At 27.2% G+C, this 26,605-nt stretch overlaps 1 protein-coding gene across 9 annotated transcripts in view; it reads left to right on the forward strand.

The window, feature by feature from the left end:
• LOC127277860 (twitchin) overlaps positions 1–26,605 on the forward strand; it is a 103,936-nt gene that overhangs the window by 32,918 nt on the left and 44,413 nt on the right. For 7 of the 9 annotated variants that reach the window (XM_051299257.1, XM_051299268.1, XM_051299263.1 and 4 more), the window contains 53 exons: positions 6,003–6,533; positions 6,708–6,729; positions 9,387–9,549; positions 9,682–9,823; positions 12,043–12,178; positions 12,463–12,666; positions 13,015–13,316; positions 14,013–14,230; positions 14,377–14,782; positions 14,890–15,062; positions 15,152–15,322; positions 15,403–15,482; positions 15,554–15,719; positions 16,247–16,429; positions 16,650–16,784; positions 17,276–17,326; positions 18,694–18,747; positions 18,841–18,882; positions 18,968–19,018; positions 19,143–19,208; positions 19,311–19,367; positions 19,486–19,536; positions 19,861–19,923; positions 20,161–20,196; positions 20,346–20,441; positions 20,564–20,617; positions 20,727–20,792; positions 20,920–20,979; positions 21,083–21,127; positions 21,200–21,253; positions 21,439–21,495; positions 21,872–21,925; positions 22,027–22,080; positions 22,172–22,228; positions 22,404–22,463; positions 22,730–22,783; positions 23,358–23,411; positions 23,515–23,568; positions 23,664–23,714; positions 23,789–23,827; positions 23,907–23,960; positions 24,066–24,119; positions 24,206–24,244; positions 24,335–24,415; positions 24,542–24,592; positions 24,702–24,752; positions 24,838–24,891; positions 24,975–25,025; positions 25,366–25,419; positions 25,560–25,613; positions 25,715–25,768; positions 26,412–26,453; positions 26,543–26,587. In XM_051299257.1, coding sequence (XP_051155214.1) covers positions 6,221–6,533; positions 6,708–6,729; positions 9,387–9,549; positions 9,682–9,823; positions 12,043–12,178; positions 12,463–12,666; positions 13,015–13,316; positions 14,013–14,230; positions 14,377–14,782; positions 14,890–15,062; positions 15,152–15,322; positions 15,403–15,482; positions 15,554–15,719; positions 16,247–16,429; positions 16,650–16,784; positions 17,276–17,326; positions 18,694–18,747; positions 18,841–18,882; positions 18,968–19,018; positions 19,143–19,208; positions 19,311–19,367; positions 19,486–19,536; positions 19,861–19,923; positions 20,161–20,196; positions 20,346–20,441; positions 20,564–20,617; positions 20,727–20,792; positions 20,920–20,979; positions 21,083–21,127; positions 21,200–21,253; positions 21,439–21,495; positions 21,872–21,925; positions 22,027–22,080; positions 22,172–22,228; positions 22,404–22,463; positions 22,730–22,783; positions 23,358–23,411; positions 23,515–23,568; positions 23,664–23,714; positions 23,789–23,827; positions 23,907–23,960; positions 24,066–24,119; positions 24,206–24,244; positions 24,335–24,415; positions 24,542–24,592; positions 24,702–24,752; positions 24,838–24,891; positions 24,975–25,025; positions 25,366–25,419; positions 25,560–25,613; positions 25,715–25,768; positions 26,412–26,453; positions 26,543–26,587 — 4,878 coding nt within the window. In that variant the 5' untranslated portion in view covers positions 6,003–6,220. Of the gene's footprint in view, positions 1–6,002; positions 6,534–6,707; positions 6,730–9,386; positions 9,550–9,681; positions 9,824–12,042; positions 12,179–12,462; positions 12,667–13,014; positions 13,317–14,006; positions 14,231–14,376; positions 14,783–14,889; positions 15,063–15,151; positions 15,323–15,402; positions 15,483–15,553; positions 15,720–16,246; positions 16,430–16,649; positions 16,785–17,275; positions 17,327–18,693; positions 18,748–18,840; positions 18,883–18,967; positions 19,019–19,142; positions 19,209–19,310; positions 19,368–19,485; positions 19,537–19,860; positions 19,924–20,160; positions 20,197–20,345; positions 20,442–20,563; positions 20,618–20,726; positions 20,793–20,919; positions 20,980–21,082; positions 21,128–21,199; positions 21,254–21,438; positions 21,496–21,871; positions 21,926–22,026; positions 22,081–22,171; positions 22,229–22,403; positions 22,464–22,729; positions 22,784–23,357; positions 23,412–23,514; positions 23,569–23,663; positions 23,715–23,788; positions 23,828–23,906; positions 23,961–24,065; positions 24,120–24,205; positions 24,245–24,334; positions 24,416–24,541; positions 24,593–24,701; positions 24,753–24,837; positions 24,892–24,974; positions 25,026–25,365; positions 25,420–25,559; positions 25,614–25,714; positions 25,769–26,411; positions 26,454–26,542; positions 26,588–26,605 lie in introns of all 9 variants that reach the window. The other 2 variants (XM_051299306.1, XM_051299316.1) reach the window with 2 other exon arrangements.

The following is a 26,605-nucleotide window of genomic DNA, read 5'->3' on the forward strand; positions in this document are numbered from 1 at the left end:
TGGTGTACATACATTGTTATGTCTTTCCTGTCTTCTGTTTCTGCCAGAAAAGCTGTTCCAAGTTTCTTGGTTACATAATCGTTCGTCGAGCCCAAAATCTCATCTCTCAAGAAAAGTGTGCAAAGTCTTGTATTAAAAAAAAATATGCTTGAAAAATGATAAAAGTGTCAAGTGTGATTCAATGATATTTCAAGTTGAAATTAATGCCCATTAATGGATAACAAGGACGATTTTTCGTATGTTGTTTATTATTCAGTTTTTTGAAATATTCAGCTTTCTTTTCAGAAACTTACATTTAAAAAAGGACTTTTAGATTTTTTGGTAAAACTCTTAGTGAAGAAGTACAGAAAAAATAAAAATTATTTTTGTTTTTAACACTTTTTTTAATTTCTATTCGAAACAACGCTTCTTGAATTTTGATTATTTGCAAAAGTTGATCATGAATTTTTTGTTTTTTAATTAGTTACTTAATTACATTAATAATTTAGCTTTTTATTTTCAAAAATTTTTAATTTACAAACTCGCTAATTTGAGAAGTAGATAATTTTTTATTAATGGAAATTTATTTGTATCTTTTTGAAAATGCTTTTAGACGATTTAAAACGGATCGAATTGAGCTTTAGATTTAGAGTTTGCTGCATTTTCGAGAAAAGCTGCCGATCGGACTCAAAGTAAATAAGCATGAGTCAGACGTGGTAGCTCTCCAAGTGTGTAGAAATAATAAATTCGAATCGCCGTATTTTTAGATTTTTCTGAATTGAAGACACAAAATTTGATATCACTTTTTTCACAATTATTATATAGTTAATGTGAGGAAAATGTTGAAAATCCTGATTAAATAATTTTTTGTTTTGATATTTGAATTTTTGACTCTCTATATATATATATATATATATAGAAGTTGTGATTACAGATTTGAATGATGTATAACTATCCTTGTGAACATGAGTCAAGTCATTTGTAACAGTCTTAAGTAGGTGGATAATGGTTTCGTATTTTCGGGTTAGCTAACAATCTGAATCTCTTGTTTTTGCACTCACTCGCAGCTTTCTTTATTAGTTTATTCTTCTTAATGCATTTCATGTGCTATTCAACTGTTAATCATTACTCAAAAACATTTGAAACACGCACTGAAATGACGGAAAATTTAAATAATAATAATTATTATTATTATTACGAATTTAAAACTTTTCTTTATTTAAATCGAGTTGATATTAACGCAGATTTTTAAATAAATTAACTTTTGACAGTTTATTCAATATTTTCATTTTTGGAAGAATTCTCACGTGGGACAGTCTTCAGTGTTTATGCAATAAAGATTTAGTGAGCTTTTTAAATTAGCAGTTGGTAGAACGAAAGAAGTCACTGACTTAAAAATATTATGGAATTTTTATATATTTAAACGAATTCATTAATCATAATAATAATAATTATTGAATTATTGAAATAGTTATTTAAAAAACAAAGCGTAGGTAAATTTTTTGAAAATTATTTTCTTTTTACTGTACATATTGAAAGTGAAAAACACAATAAAATAGAGAAACTTTGAAAAATCTTGATTTTGTCAATTTTTCTAATGAGCGATTCAATTTTAATTGTAAACGAAATTATATTTTTAATTGTCATTTAAAAAATAAATTAAGCAGGAAAAATGTTTTATCAGGAAGCAAGGAAGTGTTTCCAACGATTCGACAAAAAAAATTTCAATTTTATTATTGCTACTGTTTTGTTATTATTTATTAGGTTTTAATTATTTGTATATTTTAGTAATTCTTTTAGTATTCTTTTATCGAATTAGGAACGAAAATGTTTACGTATGTTTAAATTTTTTCATTTACTAATTATGTGTTTCATTAAATTATCATTTATCATTTATAAATAATTTTCGACTGGACATGAGATTATGAAGATTAAAGATGCAAATGATATCGCCCTCTGAGTAATGGCAGGCCACGAGAGTTTCTAACCGTCGGAGAGAGCGGTGGACTGCTAAACTATTCGTAGAGGCACTATCTAGGTATCTAGGCTCGGTGTCCGCGTATTTTTAGAGAACGTAACGTGAGGAGGAACCGTTGGTCATTCCGTCAGAGTTCGTCACGTTAGTTCGTTTCTTCGTTCCTCATTTCATCTGTCGTTGATGCGTGGGAGGATGATCTTTTCACTCTACAAGCACGCACCCCCACGATTTTAAAAATATCCACATGTGGCTTCCACAGATTTCCCTCCCAAAAAAGGGCAAAGATTTAACAAACAAACGAAAAAAAAACATTTCAATCTTCCTTTTGAACGCTTCTCAACATTTATTTTCTTTTATAGGAGCTAGGTTTATTTTTCCATCGAAAAATGCACTAACTGTGTACATTTGAAGATGGTATGTTCTTGCTAAAGGACACGAAGTCAAGGATTCAGTGGCAAAAATAGGTTCCGGAAGCACTGTAGGTGAATGGCAATTTCTTTTAGCCGAACCAAGATATTTGAAAATTGTTTTTTAATTTAAAAGACTCAACTTTCTTAGCGACATAACGTTAAGTTTTTGAGTCAGTGAACAAAAATAGAAATACACACAAGAGTGCATCATTTTGCTGAGCAATTATAACTTCTAGGTCAGGTTGTATACGATAATTTTACTCGATATTATTCTTTATTCATTATTTAGATAAGAATTAAAGGGGCTTGACCATGAAGTTCTATCTTGCTCTAATGACTCCAATAGCTCGTCATCTATTTGTTTCCTCAGTGTTCCTGCCTTTGAACTTGGAATTGGTTTACCTTTCCCTCTTTCAAATGAAAGGTCAAAGACAAACGTTGATTATTATTCTATTCAAAACTTCTTTTCAGTCTATCAACATATTTAAATTTTGGAAAAACAATTTTTTTTTATTTCTTTTTACAAATTTCTGCCTTTTTTATTTTTAAATTATTTTTTTTTATTAAATAAGAATCAAGTTCATTTTTTTCTATTGCCCGAAACTTTGACACTGTAGTTATGTACTTGGCATAGTTTTGGAAAATGGACTTATGAATAAAAATATCAATGAATGTCGCTTTTCATCTTGTTATTGGGGAACACAATAAATTCTGTGTTTGTTCCATAAACTTGATTAAATGAAACGTTGTGCATCTGTCGTGAAACAGTCAGAAAATTGTCGATGCGAAACATCCTGACAGCTGGGAATCTCTTGAAAGGAGTTTAAACTCGACGTCCAGACTCAACCTGTTGCCAAACTCAATTACGCGTAAATTTAATCGTAAATCATTAGGTCAATTTTCTTAAATTTTTTTTGTATTTACTTGATAAAAGTAAATATTTATTTGATAATAGTCAAGTAACCGATTAATAATATTTTTTTGTTAAAGTAATTTGAAAAATATTTAGTTTTTTTCTAAAAATATTGAAGATGGGAAAAATGCAGTTTCTCAATAATTACTGTCTATTTAATGTCGCACGTGACGTTGACTCACACTACTTCGCTTTCAGTGGTGCCATTTAATTATATTGCGAATGAAAATGACAGGAAAAGGATTCATTCATAAAAATTGCAACTTTGAATTTGTTTTAAATTAAAATTTTTTAAAATACTATCATATTTATCTAATTAGTAACAATTAAAATACAAATCTTTTTTGTTAATGCAAATTCAAATGTAAATATAATACTAATTACTTGATTTTTATTAGAATTATTCTCGAAGAATAATTCGTTATTCGTTGAGGGTAAGAAAGGGCAGCAACCTTGGCTCTGGGTCAACAATTTAATGTCGTTAAGCTTGAAATGTATTTCTTACATGACCATTACACAAGCTATTAACTTTTATTGGATTGACCGAATAGTATTCATCGAATGGAAGGCGTTTCTTTATTTTTCATAATACAAGGAAAATTGAATGCTAATTGTAAATAAATAAATTTCTGAGGGAAATTATAAAGAGAAGATCCTAAAAATAGAAAAAAAGAATCCATAAAAGGATTGAACAAAAAGAGAACGATAAAAATTGAGGAAAATGGAGAATTAAAAAATGGGAAACCATAAAAATTGAGAAAAACGTGTATAAATAATGTGAAAGAAAAAGTAACAAGATTAGTGGAAAGAAGACAGAAACAGCAATTAAGGAATGCGAGCAGCAATTACGAAGTGGTAGCAATCTGAAGAATGTTATATCAAGGCTTCTTGCCAAGTTTTACTTGTGACGTTTGTATACATATAAGAAACTCGGATGTCCCATGATCTATCCAAACGTCTTCGCTGGTCCATCAGTAATTCCACTCAACTGTTGGATCTTGTCTCCAAAAATTTAAATACGTTTAGCCGGATATCCTTAATTAAGTGTCGGTTAGAGAAAATGAAAATGCTCTCCACGTTGTTAGTGTCATTGACCGATTTTCTCAATTTCGTCAGCATTTTTTTTTTTTAAATTATAACAGCGTTGGTAATTATTTCTTTTTTAAACAATTAACTCAACTATTTTTAGACGAGTTAAATCGGTTTTAATTATATTTAATTTTTCATTAATTATTCTCAATTTTTAATATTTATATCTTTTTGGACGCGGATCTATTAAAAATGTTGAAATAAATTTTCGAAAGAGGGCTTTTATGAAATTTTCCAACGTTTTAATGTTTATATAGTCGAAAAAACATAAATCACATGAAAGCCTTCGTTTTTGTAGAAACTGTTACTTTTATAAGTTTGTGAATTATGAAAATTTCAAGGATTATACTGCAAATTTCAAAAGCTGGGGGAAAATATTATTAAGACTCCGCGGAATAAATGCCTCGAATTTCGAAAGCGTTGAAACAGAATCCATTAGTCCACCTACGATTTTAGATGGGTTTCGTGTGGTATTAAATTTCATATTAATGTCACGCCTTTTCAAGAGTCAGTATTATTGCTCAACACACAATTACAAGTGCCGGTTCATTAATCACATTTTGTGTAAAATCTAACTACTTCCGCGAATTTCGAGTGTGTCTTCATTATTTTTCTTGGGAAATTTTGCAAATATACATTTTACGAACCTCTGCTTGGAATTTGACTCTTTCTCTTTGTCAGCGTGTGTCATAAAGAAAATGGATTGTTATCAGTTTTCACTTTCAGAATAGTTTTCTTCAAACTGTTTTTTTAAAGCTGGAAATTAATATTTGCAGCTGGTGTTTAGTTGAAAGAAAAATTTATTTATCTTCCAAAAAACTTATCATCATAGATTCATGGGGATAATTATAGATAATACAATCTAAAACATTTTCTCTTAGGAAAATTCTCAAGTTCAAAGGAAAAAAAAAATTTTTTTAAACTATGTAAAATTGGTGTAAACAAAAATAAATTCTCAAATTAAATACTAAATTATTCAAAGAAATATGTTTGAGAGTTCAATAGATGACTGAACCGTTTCAAAAATTTATGACTATTGCTAATTTGTCAATGAGAAATAAGATTAAATTGACACTGTAAAATATTGTAGATTTTTAAAAAATTTCTATTTCTTTTAATGAATTTGAAATATTATTATATTGTTGAAAAATGATAGGAATGGAGGACAGAATTTGATATTGAAAACAAAGCCAACGTATATATGTACATTAGAGAAATTTCCGCGTGTTGTAAACAATAGGCAACGTTTAAAAGAATCACGTCGACAACTTGTTTTTATAATTTATGGTCCATTTGTCTCCGTTCGCACAAGTTTATACATGCCAAACATAATAACCGATTACCAAGATAACCAAGTCACCTATTTTTGAGCCAAGAGCCGCATTAATAATAGAGATGTTACGTCATTTAACAGCCTTGAGTGTCTTCGGAAAATTCAAAATATTTTCAAATTTAAATGTCTCTGAAACCTGATTCTTTTTCTCACGATATATGGAAAATGAGAATTTTCCGTTTTGTATATTATTATATAATATGTGTGTGAATATTTTTAGTTTCTCCATTTTTACTTTTACAATTGTTTTATTATATTTAATTTGTGTATAAAAAAATAAAATAAAATTTGTTATTGCAGAATAAAAAGAAGCTCTCGACTTGTATGAAATCAAGAGGTGGAAGGGCGAGGGAATTTAGATGAAAGAAATTAAAAAAATCCTGTAAACCTGAGGGGCGAAACGGGAGGAATTTATTTTTTCTGGTGGTCCAGAAGAATTTGTAAATCTTGATTGAATCAGGCAAAAAGGGGGTTAATAAACCCCGTGAGAGAAGAGGAGCGAAAGGCACCCCGTCGAAATGGGGGTTGCCGATGACTTCGCGCCAAGTTTCACTCAAAAGCCGCAACTTCGACAGGAGGACGAAGGCAATCGGCTTATATTTGAGTGTCAACTGATAAGTGCGCCAAAACCGGAAATATCGTGGTTTCGTGGCGATACACAATTAAGCGAGGATGGAAGAACAAATTTTAAAATACAAAGTGTCGAGACAAATAAATTTCTCGTGGTGCTCGAACTCGACGATGTCATCGAAACGGACGCTGGCCTTTATAAGGTCAAGGCGAAGAACAAAATGGGAGAAGTTGCAGCATCGATCAATCTTAATTTCAGTCGTAAGTTTCTTTTTCTTTGTTTATATTTTATCTTATTTACATCTTCCTTTCTCTATATCTATGGGCTTTATTTATTTAAAAATATCTTATAAGAAATAACGTTATATTCGTAAAAGTAAGAACAAAAATAATTTTTCAAAATTGACAAAATATAACCGAAATTATATTTTCCAGCCGTGGATGAGCCTAGGGAGAAGTAAGTCCTTGTCGTTCAGAGTGTTAAAAAATGTGTGCAGCTTCTCGCAAGGCTCGTGCTTCGTTTTTTTATTCGCATTTACTTTTTTCGCTGCTTATTTCAAATTCATTATTATTAACTGCAGGACTAATTTGTTGAAAAAAATTATTTTTTTTATTTATTAATTAAATATTTTTGCATCGCTTACTATGTTTTTGCATTTATTATTTTAGCTGCCGAGCAAGTGCAGAGACGGTGAGTGTGACGTTGAAAAATGCTTCTGTGAAATTTAATTAAATGTCATGCAAGAGTAAAACAAAAATTTAATTTGAAACTGGAATTCTTGCTCAAATGATAATGAAATTTTTAAAAGTTTTTTTTCTCTTACTAATCATAATTTGAAAAATCTCTACTACAAATTAACGAACGAATTATCAAAAATACATGATGATTTAAATAAGAATAAATCTTGTACTCACAGGACCAAAAAAAGTCAACTGTTCAATGTCTAAATAATTAAATCTGTAGGTCAAGAGCAAACTTTAAAACATTGGGTCAAGAATCTTCCTGTTGCGATGAGTAATACAACGTATTGTTACGAACAATGAATCAGCATTTGGAATTTAGTTCAAGTTGACAGTTCGCGATTAGACAATTTTGACACTTGTTTAACAAAGAATAAAACTTGTTCATCACTCAATTTGGTGGCATTGCATTTGTCAATCGTTAATTGGAAAATTTTGACTTTAACAAAACATTTAGTTGATATTTGTGCAATTTGGAATTTTTATGGAACATCTTGTTTTTTCATGTAAAATTTATTCGTCTATCGAATTAGCTACGTTGCGGAATGTTGTGGCTATTTTTAATTATAAACGTAACTTTCGTCCAACTACATGTACAAATGATAATAAATGAGCTTGTGACTTGGTTCGCGATAAGAAAATTTTGCTTTAGCAATCTCATCTAATTGCCATCATTATAATTCAAAATTAAATTTTCGATTTTTCTTTTTTTCTTAGTCATTAGCAAATACGTTAATTATGAAAGACCGCGAGACGGTAATGGTACGATTTATTTTTGCATTAGTTACCCGGTGACCTTGACCTCATCAGCAACTGATTTTTCAGGTCATGTAACATTAACAGATTCAATGATTGGAGAGAGTTTATTTTAATTTCATGCTGTTTTCGAAAAGACATTTCACAATATTCAATTAATCAACGTGAACTTTTAGGTTTAATTTTTACAACAAAATTTTTAACTATCATTATTATTTATTTACATTAATAAATGGGGTTAATTATTATTTTTATTATTAACGCATACAATTCAAACATTTGTTTTTCAACTTTAAACAACCGCTGTTTTAGATTACAATATGGATTATTTTTACTACTATTTTCGTTTTAATTTTAGAATATTAAGTACTAAAAGGCATTTATTTTTATTTTTGACAGGATTAATAAGATAATTTTAGTATTTTCTGTATCGAAATGGTTTTTTTTTTGCTAAATAATTAACATATTGATGTCGCGAATTTAGAGAATAAGAAAAAGACGTAATGTGAATTTCGAAATGACTATATTATATACAATTTTGTGGCGTTAGTCGTCATAAATCTTTGCTAGTAAAAAAAAAGTTTTATTTATAGTGTTTCGACTATCTTAGCAGTAGAATTATTTGCAATAAACTTTCTCACTGATGGACTGTGGCTGGTCCATATGAACGAGAGGAAAGGAAAACAGCTGCAACCTAATTCTCTAAAGTTAGATGGAATATGTTTTCGGCAGACTCTGGTGCTTGAATTTTTGATGCGAATTGTGTGCTCACTATGATGTGATGGGACGACTTTGATGTTCACGTTGATTTATTGCACATACCGGAACTCTACTTTGTTCGATATAATTAAACTAAAATTAAACAATGGGAATAAGATTTAAATAATTTACAATAAAATTAGAAAATCATTCATTGAAATAATTAATTGATTTAATTAAATTTTTTGTTTATTGAATTATAATTAATTATGATTGTTGCTTAGATTCAAAGTGAGGTGAAATTGTTTAGACATGATGTAGAAACAAAAATATATTTAAATGAATGATGCATTATGAAAGGAGTTAATTTTAATCATTTCTGAGTCATACTGTTGAAAGTGTAGTGTATTAAACAATGATTCATTGGAATCATTGTTGTCTTTGGATGACAATCTGACACCCAAACACTGCCAAATACTCATGAGGTTTACACGTTGGCACATCGACCTCTCTCTCTTATAGGCTATTTCAATCAGAACTTCCTAAAAATAACCGAATAGATAAATTCGTCTAGTTTATCTAAACACATTATATATTGTAAATTGAGTATAACTTTTAATTTGCAAAATTTTCAATCGTCTTTCCATTAAAATTTATATTCATTCCTAATGATACATTATTACTAGAAGTATTTAATTTTTTTAAATGTTTATGAAACATTAATAATCTTTATTAAATTTTTTAATATAAGTATTTTTTATTTATGATTCCTTGAATTTTTTAATTTCTGTGCGTGACTACATTTTGTTGATTTTAAAAAATTAACAGTCGATTGTCGTGTGAGTTTAATTGATAAATAATATGAAAATCGAGAATATAATGTGGCTGAGAATGAAAATTTTCTTTATCACTTTTCAGACAAATCGACGGAATCGCACCGACTTTTGCGAAGAAACCAGCGATCAGACAGGAGGACGATGGCAAAAGATTGCTCTTCGAATGCCGTATTACCGCTGATCCAAGCCCGAAAGTTACATGGTTTCACAATGGAAATTTGGTTACAGATTCGCCAAGACATAAGGTAATTAAATTGTCATTTTAACCAAAGGAGAATTTTATTATTAAAATAAAAAAAAGTATTCAGTTGAACATACCTATATAAATGAAAAAGTGTTAAATTATCAAATAAAAGTAAATAAAATTAAATGTTTAGCTGACCGTGGATAAGGACGGACATTCTTACTTTGCGACATTGGAAATAAAAAACGTGACCGTGGAGGATGCTGGCAAATATAAGGTCACCGCAAAGAACGAGCTTGGCGAATCAAATGCCACGATTTCTCTCAATTTTGACAGTAAGTGTTTAACAGAAATTTTTTTTCTATAAAGTAGACTAATATAAAAGAAAAAAAATTATTTTTGTAGGAGCCATGTTGCTCTTTTTGCTCTACTACAAACAATTAACTATCAAGAGATGTAAATCGATCATCTTTTGCTTTTCGCATCACTTTTTATCAATTTGATCATCTGATAATTAATTTTAATTATATATTAATATCAATTTTAGTATTAATCACATTTTTACATATATCACTTTTGAATAAAAAAAAAACTCACCACTGAGAAAAAAAGTTTGTTGCCATTAAATTTAAAAAAATCATAATCGTAGATTAATAGCCATTAATTTTGTCATCATTTATCTTTAATTTGCTTATAACACATTTTTAGTAATATTGTTACATTTTTTGCCAGTAACGCAGATAAATAATATTAATAATTAAATTTTTAACAAATTCAGCGAGCATTAAAATTGACAAACATTTACTCTCAGTGCATATTTTACATTTGCTCATTTACTTTTTAGATTCGTATAGGCTTTAGTGAATTTTATTAAAAGGAGAATTACATTTGTGTACGTATTCTTTCACTTCAACCCATTCAAATTAAGTTGAAGAAATAAAAACATAAAATTATTCATTAATTAGCTGAATTTTTAATTTAACTCAGTTTTTTTTAAAGGAAATTATTGAAAATATATTTTACAAAAATTTGAATGTGTTGAAAAAAATAGATGTGTGCATTTAATAATCTTTTCTTTTTAAAGTGAGCTCTTCTCGACGAGCGATTAATCGATCAGTTCGATAAACCTGAGTTCAATGTGTGCAATAAACAGCCCGCTTGAACATTGTACATTAAAAAAAAAGTTGTCCATATTATAAGGTCGTAGATTGCAAACAAGATTAATAATATAATTTATTGTACTGCTGCTTAAATGACGTATTAATTAAATTAAAAAAAATACACAATTTTGTAATAAAAAATAATTTTTTATGGGGAAATTAATTTTTTATTACAATAATTGAAAAATTGATGCATAAGGAAAATAATATATTGGCCTTACGCTGACGCTTCGTTAGGTTGCTGCAGTGACAATTTTTTCTCTCTGTTCTTGTTCAACGTGTTTGTTAATATGTGTCTCCTTTTTTGTATACGTTAAAAAGTTTTCTTTTGGGGGTCCCCAAAAAAGCGCATTTCAATACAAACGGCGCACTATACACTCACACTTTCCATAAATTCCATTCAAAATCATTTTTCATTTTTCACAATCCTCTTAAACAATTTATAAAAACTAATACGATTAAATTGTTTCGTTTAAAGGGGGCCATTAAAATAAAAAATTTATGTTATTTTAAGATTTTTAAACCCATTTAAATTTATTTATTTGTTAATACTTACCTATATTTACAAAATTAGTTAATAGTTTAATTTATTAATTTAGGAAACTTCCTTTTTATTTTACACTTTACAGATAAAATTAAATTTTCTCTAATAATAAAAAACGAATTAAAAACATAATTTTTTTGCTATAAATATTAATAGATAACCTTAATTGTTTTTTTTTTTAAATTTTAAGTTGTCGCTCATCACAAATTTCATTACAAAATTCTAACCTCATATATTGTACACAACACGCAATACAGCATATTTTATATCTAGATGAGCTTCGGCATAATTGTGCAGTGTTCTCGTTTTCAATCTAACTATTTTTTATTATGTAAACATATAATATTAGTATGTAATCATCAGTTTTAAAGAGAGGAAGGAAACAAGTCAGAAATATTCTGGAATATTTTATAGGAAAGGCACAATTTATATAAAAACGAAACAATCGCGAGGTAAAACTTACCATTGTTCCATCTGACACGTGTTATATTAATCATGTACAAAAATAAAAGTGGACAATAAAAAAAAGTAATCTAAAAGGATGCAAGCAACCTAAGGGAAAAATGTCGGTCTTAGTCATATTCTTTACGGTCTTATATTCCATATTTCTTTATTGAAATTTATCATTTCAATATGGAGGATTTACTCTTCTGGATTTCAACAATATTTATTATCATTTCCACCTTTCAAAAAAGGTTTATCGATCGGATCAACAGATACGTGGCTCCGTTACTTCTCAGTCGATGTTTTAAATCATATTTTCTAATTTTCGGTTTAATAAAATTTTATTTTTAAATAAGACAAAATGAAAAACGCCTTTCTCGATACACACTTTTTGTAAAAAAAATAGGCGACGAAGCACCCGTACCGGAAGACGGTATCAAGCCAACTTTCACCGAACGACCAGTTATCAGACAATCGGATGATGGGAACACCATTAATTTTGAGTGTCGATTAGTTGGAGATCCAAAACCAAGTGTCACGTGGTAAGAATTGTGTTACCAGGCCAATAAACAACAATCATTTTTAAAATGGGATATTAATATGAAAAATAAATTAAATTTTAAATTACATTAAATTAAATTATTTTACATTAAAATTAAATTAAATGATTAATACATTACAAATTGAATTTAAATCTATAAAATAGAAATTTTAAATACAAGTTAAAAAATATATTTCTAATAGAAAAGTAATTATTAATTTTAATTAAATCTTGGATAATGAGAAATAAATGATTTTGATGGCAAAATGACCACTGTGAACGCAGGTATCATGGAAACGAGGAAATTAGAGACAGTGCAAGATACAAGATTTCACTAGAGCTTGATCAAAAACTCTATCATCTTGCCAGATTACAAATCAATAAAGTCATGAAAGCAGATAGTGGAGAATACAGAGCAGTCGCCAAAAACAAACATGGACAAGGTGTTGCTACGATTAATCTTAACTTCGAGGGTGGTGACAAGCTAAAGTACGCACTTTTTTTATGTATACAAATTTTTTTTAAAAATATTTTTCAAAACTTGATTAAAAAAATGTCATAATTCAAAATCATTAAGGGATTACCTAATTTTTTTTCCTATTAGTTATTTAATAGATTTCTTATTTATCCTTAATTTCTTTGTTCGAATTTATATTTATCCTAATTCAAATTTCTCTCAACAAATTTTCAATTGAAAAGTGAGAAACTTAATAAATAATTCAAATTAAAAAATTGAAACACGCAGTAAACGAGAATTAAAAGCGGAAAAAGAAAGATTTAGGGATCGATTTGGTTGAACGGAATCACGTATCTATATTGTATTGATGAAAACTGTAGAATTCCCGATGGTAAGCCACCGAGATTTCCCAAGAAACCGACGATTCGACAAGAAGGTGACATCCTGATAATGGAGTGCATCCTGGAGGCTCATCCAGTACCTGATATTACATGGTATCAAGGTCAAAAGACAATTGCTGACAGCGCACGAATCAAGATGTTCCGCAGATCAACCGGAAAGGACACATACCTTCTCACCCTCGAAATATCGAATCCAACCAAGGCCGACGGTGGAAATTATCGTTGCAACGCTTTTAACAACTTTGGCGAGAGTAACGCCAACATTTCGCTCAACTTCCAAGGCAAGTCAACTGTCTTCGAGGGGCTCTCTATCTTTCTTTTTCTCTCTTGGTCCCAATTTTTATTTCATTACTTTTCCCGAGAAGGAGAAAAAAAGTATACGTTTTTAAAGCTGAACTTTAAAAGAAACCCCACTTTTTTAAATTATTAAAAATTAAACATCTCTCTCTTAAGGTCAAGTTTATTTCTTTACATGTATATTTATTCGTTTTATTTTTCCCACAATATTTCGCACAATTATTATTATGTTACCACTTAAGTAATACAAACTTTACAAAAACGTATTTTTCTCCATCTCGACCAATTTCTTTTTTGAAATTTAAAATTTATTTCTTTCTGTCCTGAACCCTTCTTCTCTCTCTGAACATTTCGAAATCACCTGTAATTTCTATTATATGGGGTAAGTTCTTATCGCTAATCGCGCAGCTTTTGTAATTTTACACGCCTCATTTACTAACTTTTAAAAATAATATTTACTTGTATTAAAAACAAGAAATTATAATTAAAAATAAAATTTATTTTAATTAAAAAATAAATTAATAATATCAAAAAAGTAATAGGAGAGAGTGGGCAGCAGTTGATCATTTCAGTTTTCTGGAAAATGATTTAAAAATCTCCACCACTCTCCCCTATATAATTTTAAAAATGTCGTGAGCAATTAAATTCGATGATTAATCGTGGATTTTTCCAAGGTGCAGAAGATGCAGCAGGTTTCGCCCCATCGTTCATCGAAAAGCCCCGCATCATTCCAAACGAAACTGGCACACTCATTACAATGAAATGTAAATGTCGAGCGAAACCAAAACCGGAAGTCACTTGGTATCGTGGCACGACCGTCGTCAAAGAATCATCGAAAATTAAAATCAAGTCGAAAGATGCCGAGGAAGACGTGTACGAGCTCATTCTTGAAATTAAGGTTTGTAAACTTTATCTATTTCTTTTCTTTTTTTATATGATTTGTTTGTTTTCTCATGAATAAAAAAATTAAATTTAATTCAAAAAATTGTAAGAAAGGATAGAAAAAATTATCGAGACAAATTTAAAAATATATCTTCATTAAAGGATCCAGGAGCACCTGACGGTGGCACGTACAGGTGTCACGTGAAAAACGAATTTGGCGAGAGTAATGCAAATCTTAATTTGAATATCGAAGCTGAACCCGAACCGGAAGGTGATGGTCCGACATTTGTCGACAAACCAAGAATTCAATCACAAAATCAAGGCAAATTGGTAATTATGGATTGTAAAGTTAAAGCATCACCAAAACCAGATATCGTCTGGACCCATGCTGGCAAAGTGGTCCAAGAATCATCAAAAATTTCACTCAGCGTCGTCAAAGAAAAAGAGGATGTATATTATATTAAACTCACGCTAAACGATCCCGGAGCTGACGACTCTGGATTATACAAATGTAACATCAAAAACGCTTTGGGAGAACTCAATGCTAATCTCACATTGAATGTTGAAAGTAAGTTTAAATTTTTCTCAACTAATTAAAATTAAATTTGAAAAAAAAAATTTTAATCGTAAATGTTTTTCCTTTATTTGTATTTTTAAATAATTTGCATGTTTTAGTTATACCTGTAATTAAGGAGAAACCAAAAGTAATTAAAATCGTTAAGAAGAAGACCGTAATAGTTGAATGTCACGTTTTATCGAAATTCGAACCCGATTGTACATGGTTCAAAGAATCAAATGCTGTCAAAGAAGACGATAGACATAAATTACACGTGGAGAAAGTGAAAGAGGTAATTTTTCATTAATAAACCATTTATTATAAAATTCATGAATTTTCTGATAAATAAATTTTTTATTTAATTATACAATTCTTTTTTAGGGAGAATTTGCTGTCAAATTGGAGATCGAACAAATATCAACGTCTGACAAAGGTACCTACAAATTAGTAGCGCGAAATGAAAAGGGTGAAGCTACTTCGCAAGTTGTTGAAGTGACAGAAATTCCTGAAGAAATTGAACGACCAAGAATCGCTTCTGGTTTAAAATCAACGGTACGTGATTGTTTAAAATATATTTCATTTTTATTTTTCTAAAATATTATCTGAATTCAAATTTTATTTTTCTTCATCAGACTGTCACGGAAGAAAAAAGTGCAGAATTCACAGCCACTTTGGTACAAATAGACAAAAAAGTTACTGTCAAATGGTACAAGTAAGTAATTTTTTCTAAATTTTTTAATTTTAATTTTTTAATTTTTAAAAATATGAATTTCACTTTTTTAGAGACTCGACAGAAATTACATCGTCTAAAGAATTTAATACAACATTCGATGGCAAGACAATGACGCTTGTTATCAAAACTACAAAATTAGAATACACTGGCACTATCAAAGTGGTCGTCAGTAATGAGGGAGGAAAAGATGAATCATCAGCTCAACTGACGGTTGAGGTGAGTTTTTTCACAAAATTTCCATTTCATTAACAAATTAGTTTAAAAAGTTTAATTTTTACATTATTTTTTTTTTGAAAAATTTATTTTCATTTAATTTAATAAACAAGTTTAAATTCTAAAAAAAAGAAATAAACTAATTCTCTAAAATTTTTTGAATTTTTTTATAAATATTAGTTTGACATGGTTAAGTATCATAAATCATTTTTTAAATTACTATCTAGGTCCCAAATTGACAATTCTTTAAATTTAAATCTTCCGATTGCAACTATTTTTCTCCCTAGATTTATCCCAGTATTTTCTATTTGTAATTATTTGTTGTTTTTGTCTCCTCTATTTTTAACCCCTATTTTTGAATTTTTACATTCTCATTTGTCATCATAATGAGAAGATTTTATTTTTTGTTGAATTCATCTCTCTTTTATCAATTGTGTTCTTATCTCCCGTTTTTTTACCCCTTGCATTTAATTAAAAAAAAACAACCCTGTTTGAAATATTGCATGCAACCTGTTGTCGGCTTTTTTTAGAAAAAGAAGGAGGAAAAGAAGAAGGAAGAAGAGGAGGAGAAGAAAAAGAAGAAAGTAGAGAAAAAAGAAGAGAAGAAGGAGGAAGAAAAGATCGAGGAAAAGAAAATCGAGGAGAAAAAAATAGAGGAAAAGAAAGTCGAAGAGAAGAAAAAGATTGAAAAGAAGGAAGAGATAGAGAAGAAGGTAGAGAAGATGAAACATTTTTTCTTCGCCAAAAGACTAACTTTAAATGATTCGATATTCAACTCAGCTATTAATCTGGAGCCAATAATTTTAAATAAAAAAAAAATGCTGCTTCAAAAATTTATATTGTAGATCTTTAAAAAAACTGCATAAATTTTTCACTAATATCGATTTTAAAAATGATCACTGACAAGCTTTTTTATATTGTAACGCGTAAAAGGTGCAAAGTCAGGTGACAAGTTATGAGTCTGAGGAGGAATATGAGGAAGAAGAAGAGGAAACGGTTAGTATTATGGAGTCGAGCATTGCAGAACCTATCATCGAAGAAATTGATTCTGACTTTTCGCAGGTCGAGGTACACGCACACTTAAAAAACACATTTTTCACTTTTATCCTTCTTTTGTCTTTTTATTTAAAAAAATAATATTTTCATTCTTTCAAACTCATCCAAATTTCTTATGTAAAATTCAAAATAAAATAACCTTTCTATAATATCTCAAACTGGAAAAACTTGAAAAAAAATTATGTTTAGATAACTTTTTGATACGTTTACTCGTTTGAATTGGCTTATAATTTGTAATTTTTCTTGTATTTATAAAAATTTATAATTACTCTTTAACTCAGATTTAATTAACTTTAACTTTTTATTTGATTTTATTTTTATTCACCATTCTTTCACAAACTTTTCCACACTTTTTTCTAGGAAACATTGTCGCATATTTTCGAAACTGTTGGACGGCTTCAGCTTTTTGCACTTATTTAAATTTCGTTTTTCATACAATTCTCATCATTTTCAATTTTTTTTTTCAATTTTGTACTCATGTCACATTTTTTTTTCATTTCAAGGAAATTCCGGAATCGAAAACAAACGGTATCGACAAACCAGACACAAAGAAGGTAAAATATTATTTAAAATTTTTATTTTATTCTCTTTTCTGTATAGATATATATCAAATTCAATAATTATTTTTTACGATCTGTTCAAACACAAACAACAACTGTACACTGTTCAAGCATATACCTCGATCTCGAAGATATATAGAATGTTATCAACATTTTTGTGATACTATTCCTATATATCGTTTTATGATCCATTTTATGTTTCTTTTATTGATGTCTTGCTCGAGATTTTACTTGTAGCTCTCCATTATTTCCTTTTATTTGTTGGCATGAATCCAATGTTGTAATATATATTATTTTACCAACAAAATTTGCTCTGAATTTAGAAAAGTTAATTTTTACTTGGATTTTAAAAGACGAAATTTGCAATTTCTTTGTTTCAGGTGAGTGAAAAATACGAATGCTAGACTTTTGGTAATGTATGAAAAACGCCAAAAAAGGTTATAATTTTCTGTAAATAGATAACTAAACAGTAGATTATTTTCTACTTTTTCTCTATTAATTATTTATTATCACTTAATTAATTAATTTTTCAATTATTATGTATTTTTCAAATTGCTTCTTAATGAAGGCGAATAATTCATCATAAAACCAAATCATTTTTAATAGAGCAAATAATTTTAATATTTTTAAATTTTTAATAAAGCAGATAATAAATTTGGTCGCTTCTTTAGTTGCTTTATAGTTTTTAATGCTAGATTCTCTTTTTCAGCTTCTGATAATAATAATAATAATTTCAGCTTCAAATACTTCATCAATGGATTCCCTCCCTGTGGCTTTTTGGTTAATAATTCGCACTGTAAATTCCCCTGGTTTTAAAATAGAATAGTTTTTCAGTCGATCACAACTAGGCTTTGAAATAGAAATTAGAATTAGAATTAGAAAATAATAATTCTGAAAAATAGTTAGAAAAAGTAATATTACGTTTTTTTAATCCCTTAGGAAATGTAATAATAAGTATATTAATCTCTCGAGATATTCTAATAAATAATAATAACTTGTGATATTTTTAGTTTCAGCTTCCTGCCAGCGATTTTTATAAGTACTTTAATGCTTTTATCGCTGGTATGCAAATTTAACATAAAAGAAGGTGGTCTAGTGCTTCATGCTTTCAAAAGAGATATATATATATATATATACAAAATAGACGCATAAAATTAGTGTATTAGAATCGAAAAATAATTTAGTATGCATGCTTTCTGTGTTTTGAGATAGATTTTATTTTTGCATGTTTCATATTGACTTTCATTTTTCTATTTGTTCGACAATTTATATTTTTGAATGGTCTTTTCTCATTTTTTCTAATTATCAATGAAGACATTTTTCTTTTCTAAAATGGTTTTACTTTTATGTTCGCTGTCTAGAAAGAAGAAACTTTCAATAATGTGGAAAAGATTGAGGAGAAGAAAGTTATCAAGGTACTAAAAACTGTCTTAAAAATTAATTTAGTGTTACACAAATGTAATTAAAAAAAAATTTTGTTGTAATGTGAGAAATTTTTATTGTTTCAGAAAAAGGTAGATGAAAAAATTGAAGAAAAGGATCAAGAAAAGGTGAGAATTTTTATGACCTTTTTTTTATTTTTATATAGAAATTTTAAGAAAATATTTTATTCGTTAATGTTAATTCAATTTTCAGAAAAAGACTTTAAAAAAAAAGGAACCAGATTCCAAACCAGAGTCCAAAGATGTAAGATATATTTTTTAAATTGAAGTAATAATATGAATAAAAATTTCCAAAGAAATCAACCAAAACTTTGGAAATTGTGTCAAAACTTTATGATAATTAATAAATAATATTTTTTAAATTGAAGGTCTCTCGGGAAACCACACCAAAGCCTGAAAAGAAAATAAGCAGTCGAAAACAATCAGTTTCGAGGGTAAGAATTTAAAAATAAAATTGGTTCTAAACGTATTCCATCAAATATAATATTTATAAATATTAATATTTTTATTTATTTGCAATAATATATTTTTTATAGGTGGAAGAACTACGCACTGAGAGTCGTCGAAGTTCTATTTCAAAATCTGAAGAAACGGTATGAAACATAATTTTTAATGAACAATTTAAAAAAAAATGGCAGAATTTTGAATAATAATTGTTGTATTAATACAAAACTAAAAGAGAACCATTTCCTATGCTTTCCTTGTGCATAGATTTCCCGTGAAGGTTCAAAAACTCCCGAGAGACGCGTTTCAATGCAACAGGTAAACGCGTTATTCCTTTTAGTGCGCTTTTTACCCTTATAACTTTATATACACTTAGAAAACTCAAAACTTGAAAGAATTTTTGTTCTATTTGTCACTATTTAACATTATTAATATTATTTGTTATTACAATAGTAATCAAAAATCAAATCTTGATTGATAAATAACTTTTTTTTGTAAAATTTATGTTAACAATATTAATCTTAACATTAGATTGAATGAAACTGAAATATATTATTGCATACAACTTATTTTTACCATTTAATACAAAAATGATTCTTGATAATATTATTTATTAAAATCGTAAAATTTGGTTTGTGACAGGTGGAAGAAGAAGTCAAAACCGAAAGTAGACGTTCCTCAATTATGGAAAAAACTGTTGAAAAGGTAACAAAATTTTATATTTTATACTATTTAATTTATGATATATGTACCTAAAAGTAGTTCAAAATAATTTTTTGTAAAGTTTTATAGTATTATTTATTTTAAATTTAAATTTGATAATTATTTTATGAGATTAAAACTGTTTGTCACAAATGCATTGAAGAGCTTTATAAGTAATGAAATAATGAAAAACAGTATTATTATAAATTAATATTTGACTTTGCAAATATTTTTTTATAGAAAAAGGAACTTCCAAGGAGACTCAGTGACACTAAGGTACACATAATAATTGGCATTACATTCAAATTCACACTACATTCACAAATACTCACACTTTATTTAATGAGAAATGCAATTAATTCAGATAGCTTCTGATAAAAGAATTGACTTTTTTATTTCATTTTCTTTAAATTTCAAATTTATAGGGAAGACTGAATCACAAATCTTTGAAGATAGAACCTGATGAATTAAAGGTGCAACTTATTAAAAAGACAAAATTTGTAGAAGACGGAGACATTGAGGTAGATTTTAGGGTTTTTCATCTTTAAAAAAAAAAAAATAATAATAATAATAATAATCATAAAGTTAGATTAAAAAACATGATTTTCATAAATTTTTATCTGATTCAAGTATATATTTTTAGGATTCACCTAATGAATATATAATTGTTATTGAGAATCCTGACACGGAAAATGAGGTACAAAATTTGTTCTTTTTATATTTTCTTTTCACTTAAAATTCATCCTTTTTTGGTAAATTTGAAGGCGAAATTTAAATATTAGTTTTTAATTTCTCACGCTTTTTAGGCTGATGATTCAATTCGATCCGAACCGAAACGTAATGCCTCATTAGATAAGCGACCAGTACCGCAGGTACAAAATACAACACTAATAATAAAATTTAATCAATTAAAATTTTTTAATATGCAAAATTGGTTTATTTCTTTATTTTTAATTGGAATAAAAGTATATTTTGGATTTTTTTTCTTGTTTACAATAGTGGGAAGCTTATATAAGACATGAAACATCTGTTGAAACTTCAATAGTCAAAGATTTAGAGGTATAGAGTAATACTTACATACATATTAAAGAAAAACATTTTTTAAACAAGAAAATTAATTGAATTGACAGTAAAAATTAATTTTTTCAAAATTATCGTATAGGATACTTTGAGTCGTCGCACATCTATTGACACACTTATCGATGAGGTACTTATATAAACAATATTGGAATTAAACATTTTTTTTAATACTTTGTTTTTAAAATTATAACTTTTGCAGGATGATATGAAACCTGAACGCAGAATTTCTGTTGATAAAACTCAAACTCCCAAGGTACAGGCAATTGAACACAACAAAATATTTATTCATTTATTTATTCGAAAGTATCAAATGTCCTGTATAAATTTTTTTTTTAGTTTTTCATGAAAGCTTACTATTATTAAATTTAAATTATTAAAACGCATATTATTAATAAGGAAATAAATGAACTTCATTTTGATAATTTTCATTAATTTTAGAGAGGATCATTTTCGAGAGATAAATCTCCTATTAAGGAAAAAAATAATTTTATTAAGGTATACATAACATTTTACATGTACACTCACACTTTTCAACTCATATATATTCTCCTTTGCTACTAAATTTTTGGAAAAAGTGTAAATCACTTTTGAAAAGTTCTTCAAAGCATCGACATCATTTTTGACAACTTAATAACATTTTCTATCTCAATATAAAAATTCTATTTTGATATTAATTATAATATTTTCATTTTTCTAATAAATTTCTTTCTTCTATATAAGGTCTTTCAGCTTTTCAGGAAAACTCGTAAATACAATAATTCAACTATATTGCAATCTTTTTATATTCTAAAAACTGTTTCTCATATTTATACATATATTTATAATGAATTAATATTTTTTACTAAACAGAAAAATATTTAACTTCTTTCAGGATGAACCAATCACTAAACGTAAACCCAGTCTACAGAAACCACAAGAAGAAAAGGTACACTTTTTGTGTATACTCAGCACTCACACATTAACAAATTTTTAATTTAAAGGAATTTTTTCCTATATTAAATATATTGGTTTTTTTTAATATTGTAGGAGGATACTTCGGTAAAAACTAAAATGACAACACGTGACACGATAGAAGAAAAGGTACAAAATACAAATAACACAAAAAATAGAATTTCTATACAATACTCAAATTTTTTAATTACTTATCTTTTTACACGTTTACGTCTTGCAGAAACGAGATTCTATTAAAAAAGCCAAACCTATTACTGAAAAACCGGAAGAACCAAAGGTACTAAAAAAATACTTGTCAGTCATAATATTTACGAAATTATTAGGTTTCAATAATTAAATCTAATCTATAATTAGCTGGTAAATACACATATACCCCAATAAAATATATATATATACAAAAGCCTTCAATTAAAAAAATGAGTTAAAAAATTATATTAGAATTAATCTTTTAGAAAGACGAGCCAAAACCAAAAGACAAACTTACAGTTGATGGTACTAATGGAGTAATTGAGGTACACACAAAACAAATTTTGTTTCTTATATAACTTAAATTAATCAATTAATAGATCATTCTTAAGTATGGATGAATTAAAGATCATTATAAATAAAGGATAATTTTTTAAAAATAAATTTTCGTAACCTAATATTCGAAAAAGTTTTTTTATGTGTAAACTAAAAATCAGGAAACTAAAATTTTTGATAAATTTAATAATAATAATAATAATAATAATAATAATAAATAATGAACAATAACAAAACAAATGTTTGGTATTTTTAGGACCAAGCACCAACTAAACGAAAACCATCAATTGGCAAACAAATTGAACCCAAGGTATCTAATAATTTCAAAATTTTGCACTATTTTTTGTTAACAAATTTTCCATCAATTCGTAAAAATATAATTAAAGAACTAACAGTAAAGCATTTTGAATCTTTTAATAACGTTTACGATTTAATATAATGACAATAACAATTGTATTAATTATCGATTTTATCGGTGATTTTAATTAATTTATTAACTTCATAAATAATAAAGTTCTAATCTTAATAAATTTATTTAAATTTGTTTATTTCAAATCAGGCTGGAATATAATATATTTTAAAGTTCTGCCTGACTAAAAAATTGTTATTCTACTGAAAACTTGGTATTGATGCCTTACATTTGAATTCTTTTTCTACTTATTTATCTTTACTACTTTTCGATTATGCCTGACGAATACACTTTTATTCTACTTTAAATTTCTGGTGGCTATGTCTGACACTTCATACTTTCTTCTACTTGATTCTCTTCAGTCGCCTCTGTTCCTATACGAAAATCTGTCTCTTTTCTATTGGAATCTTTTTTCATTCTCGCAATTAAAAAAAAAATAAAATGAATAAATTTTTACACTAATTGGTATTTTTAGGAAACACCTACACCTTCACGACGAACATCCACACTCACTTCTGCTGACGATAAGGTATCAAAATTTATCGATCACATCCAAAAATTGAATATTTATTTATTTTACAAAAAATTCTGAAAAAATTTAAAAAATTCTAAACTACAAACACCAATTTTAGGAAAACCATGATATATCCCGTAAATCTTCTATTGCGCTTATGACAGACACTGAGGTACTTAATTTACATTTTTGTCGCATTACTTAATTTTTTTAAAATTTTTATTATTTAAAAATTTTGTGAATATTATTTTTAATGTGTATTTGTAGGAATCACGCGCTTCTTCTCGTAAATCTTCATTCACTTGGCCTGAAGAAGAGGTATACTCATATTTGTTTAATATTTTTTAGCATATAATTTCTTTTGAAATACATTATGAAATTCTTTTTTTTAGGATATTTATGTACCGTCAGTCAAACATTCAATAATAGAGGTACTATAGTCTTTTTTTAATTGTTTTTATAATTTTTTAATTTATAAATTATAAATAAATATATCAATTTCGATTTTAGGATGTAAATGATGCATCGCGTAAATCTTCCATTGCTCAAATAACAATATCAGAGGTAGATAGTATATTAAATTATTTTTTTTAACAATTATCTTCTTCGTTTTATGTATTTAATTATTTCGGAGACGAAAATCATTATTGAAAATTTTTACGTTTATAGGAAACTCGCGATTCTTCTCGAAAATCATCCTTTAGTTGGCCGGAAGAAAATGAGGTACACAATTTTGTTTTAATGAAATTAATTTTTTTTCATAAATATTTTTTAAATATTCTTTAAAAGTAAAACATTTACAATTATAGGACATGTACGTGCCATCACACAAACTCGAACACAAAGAGGTACTTTTAACATTTTTTTTATTTTTATTTTTTAAAAAGAACTTTTATTGAAAATCTTTTTTTTTAATTTTAATTGTTCTTCATTCATAGAAAAATCTTATAACGCCGCGTAAAGATTCATTGGCAATGGATGAAAAACCAAACGATAAAGAAGTTACAAAAGATGAAGAGGTACATATAAAAATATTTTTATTTGTTATTTTTCATAAATATATTTTAATAAATCGAAAAAAAAATAATAGGCATTTCGTAAATTATAAAAAAAGAAAATTTCAAATTGGAAAATTATGTTTGTAGGAAAAGTCGAAATCTATAAAATCATCTCTTATTTCTTCAGATGATAAAAAGGTATAGAGTTATTATATTTTGAGTTCATACATTTTTTTAATTATAATTTTTTATAATTTTTACAAATTATAATAATGTAAATAATAAAATAACACTTTTGGTGACGTAGGTAAAGAAAAAGGTTGTTAAGAGAACAACCGTCAAGAAGAAAAAGGAAGAGGTATAAAAATTTATTTTTACTTTTTTTTGTAAATATATTGATGATAATTGGAATAATTATGACAATATTGAATTTTTACATATAGGATAAAGATAAAAGTACGAACGGTTCTTCTCTTCTGGAACCAGAAAGTGAAAAGGTAGTTAAAAAAAAATTTCATTCAATTCCAATTATAATATTATCAAAACTTGTAAACAATATAAATATTGATTAAATTTTTAGGAAAATGATAAACCACGAAAATCTTCTTTTAATGAAACGAAAGAAATTGAGGTAATTTATAATAATATTTTTATTTTATATAAAAATATAACGTAAACAGTCGAAAATTATTATAAAAATGAAATGTCAGATAAATATAGCTCCCAGACAAGAAAAATTAAATAAAGATATTTAATTTTAAGAAAAAATATGTAAAAAAAGAATTTAGTTTTTTAAAGTGACTTTTTAGATGAATTAATTTAAAAGAATAATTTTCAAATTAATATGAGTTTTTAATACAAATAATTAAAACGATTAATTAACAATATAGTAAACTAATAATCAGCTAATTAATAATAATTTAATTAACGGTAACATAAATCAATGGTTCATACGAAACTTACTATTTTAGAAGGATGAACCTGTAAAACCAAAGACAGACATTGGCAAAAAAGAAGAACCAAAGGTACAAAAAATTCCAGTAAAAAATTTTTAATTAAATTTTAAAAAACCATAAAGTTAAATAAATCTAAAAATATCTTTTATGAAAGAAATAAATATTATTAAATAAGCGAAAATTTATATTTGACACTATGAATATTTTAGGTTGAACCTTCGACGAAACCTAAAACAACTCTAAGTAAACCTGAAGAACCCAAGGTACCTAAAGTTTATAATTTTTTTTTAAAACAAATTACCTAAATATTATACGTAGGGAATATTTTGAGGAAATAGTTTTTAAAGATTTAATTACTTTTTAGACTGAACCGGTTCTTAAACAAAAGGCTACTCTTGGAAAACCTGAAGTACCTAAGGTACCTAAACACAACCAAATTCTCATTATCTCACAACAATGCTAATTAATAATCATTAGTCTCACATTATATAATACATAAATGTCATCAATATTAAAAATTCTTATTTAAAAAAACACATTTGCACCTATTTTCAGATTTTAATTACTTTGCAGGAAAATTTTGAATGATTCGCAAGCAGTAGCAGTATTCAACTAATTTTTTTATTTTTATCTTTTATTAACAGCACTGAGCCAATTAATTTTAATCTGTTAATTCTTCTCTAGAGAATAATTTTCTCAATACTTAGAAAAAATTTTTCCCAATTGTAAGTCACACGAAAATTTTTCATAAGCATGTTCTTTATATTAAAATTAATTGATTTAAATATTTATTATTTTGTTAATTTGACAAAACTTTTTTCTGAGTTATTAATAATAAAGAAAACAATATTTAGAAAATTCACAGCATATTGAATGGATTTTAAAAGTAGTTGAATAATAATTTATATAATCTTGCTAAATATGCTCTCAATTGCCACTGATGCTCAAATTAATCGATTTATTATTTGCAGGCATCTAGAAACATCATCATTTCACCCTTCTATTATAAAAAAAATATTTTGCAATATTTACAACTAAATGAATTTTTTCTCTTTTTACAGAAAGATGACGAAATTAGAAGAACCAGTCTAAAAACCACAAAGGTAATGTTTATGTTAATTATTACTTATTTTTTAAAATTATTTTTTAATATTCTCATACATTAGAATAATCCTAAATTTTACATTTTCAGACCCTTGAAGAGGAGAAGAAGGGCTTAAACAAAGTGGAATTGAAAGTGAGTCTTTACAACTTT

The sequence above is a fragment of the Leptopilina boulardi genome, unplaced genomic scaffold (assembly GCF_019393585.1).
Source record: "Leptopilina boulardi isolate dan_hultmark-lab unplaced genomic scaffold, ZJU_Lbou_2.1 LbouV2_112, whole genome shotgun sequence".
In the NCBI taxonomy this organism is placed as follows: Eukaryota; Metazoa; Arthropoda; class Insecta; order Hymenoptera; family Figitidae; genus Leptopilina; species Leptopilina boulardi.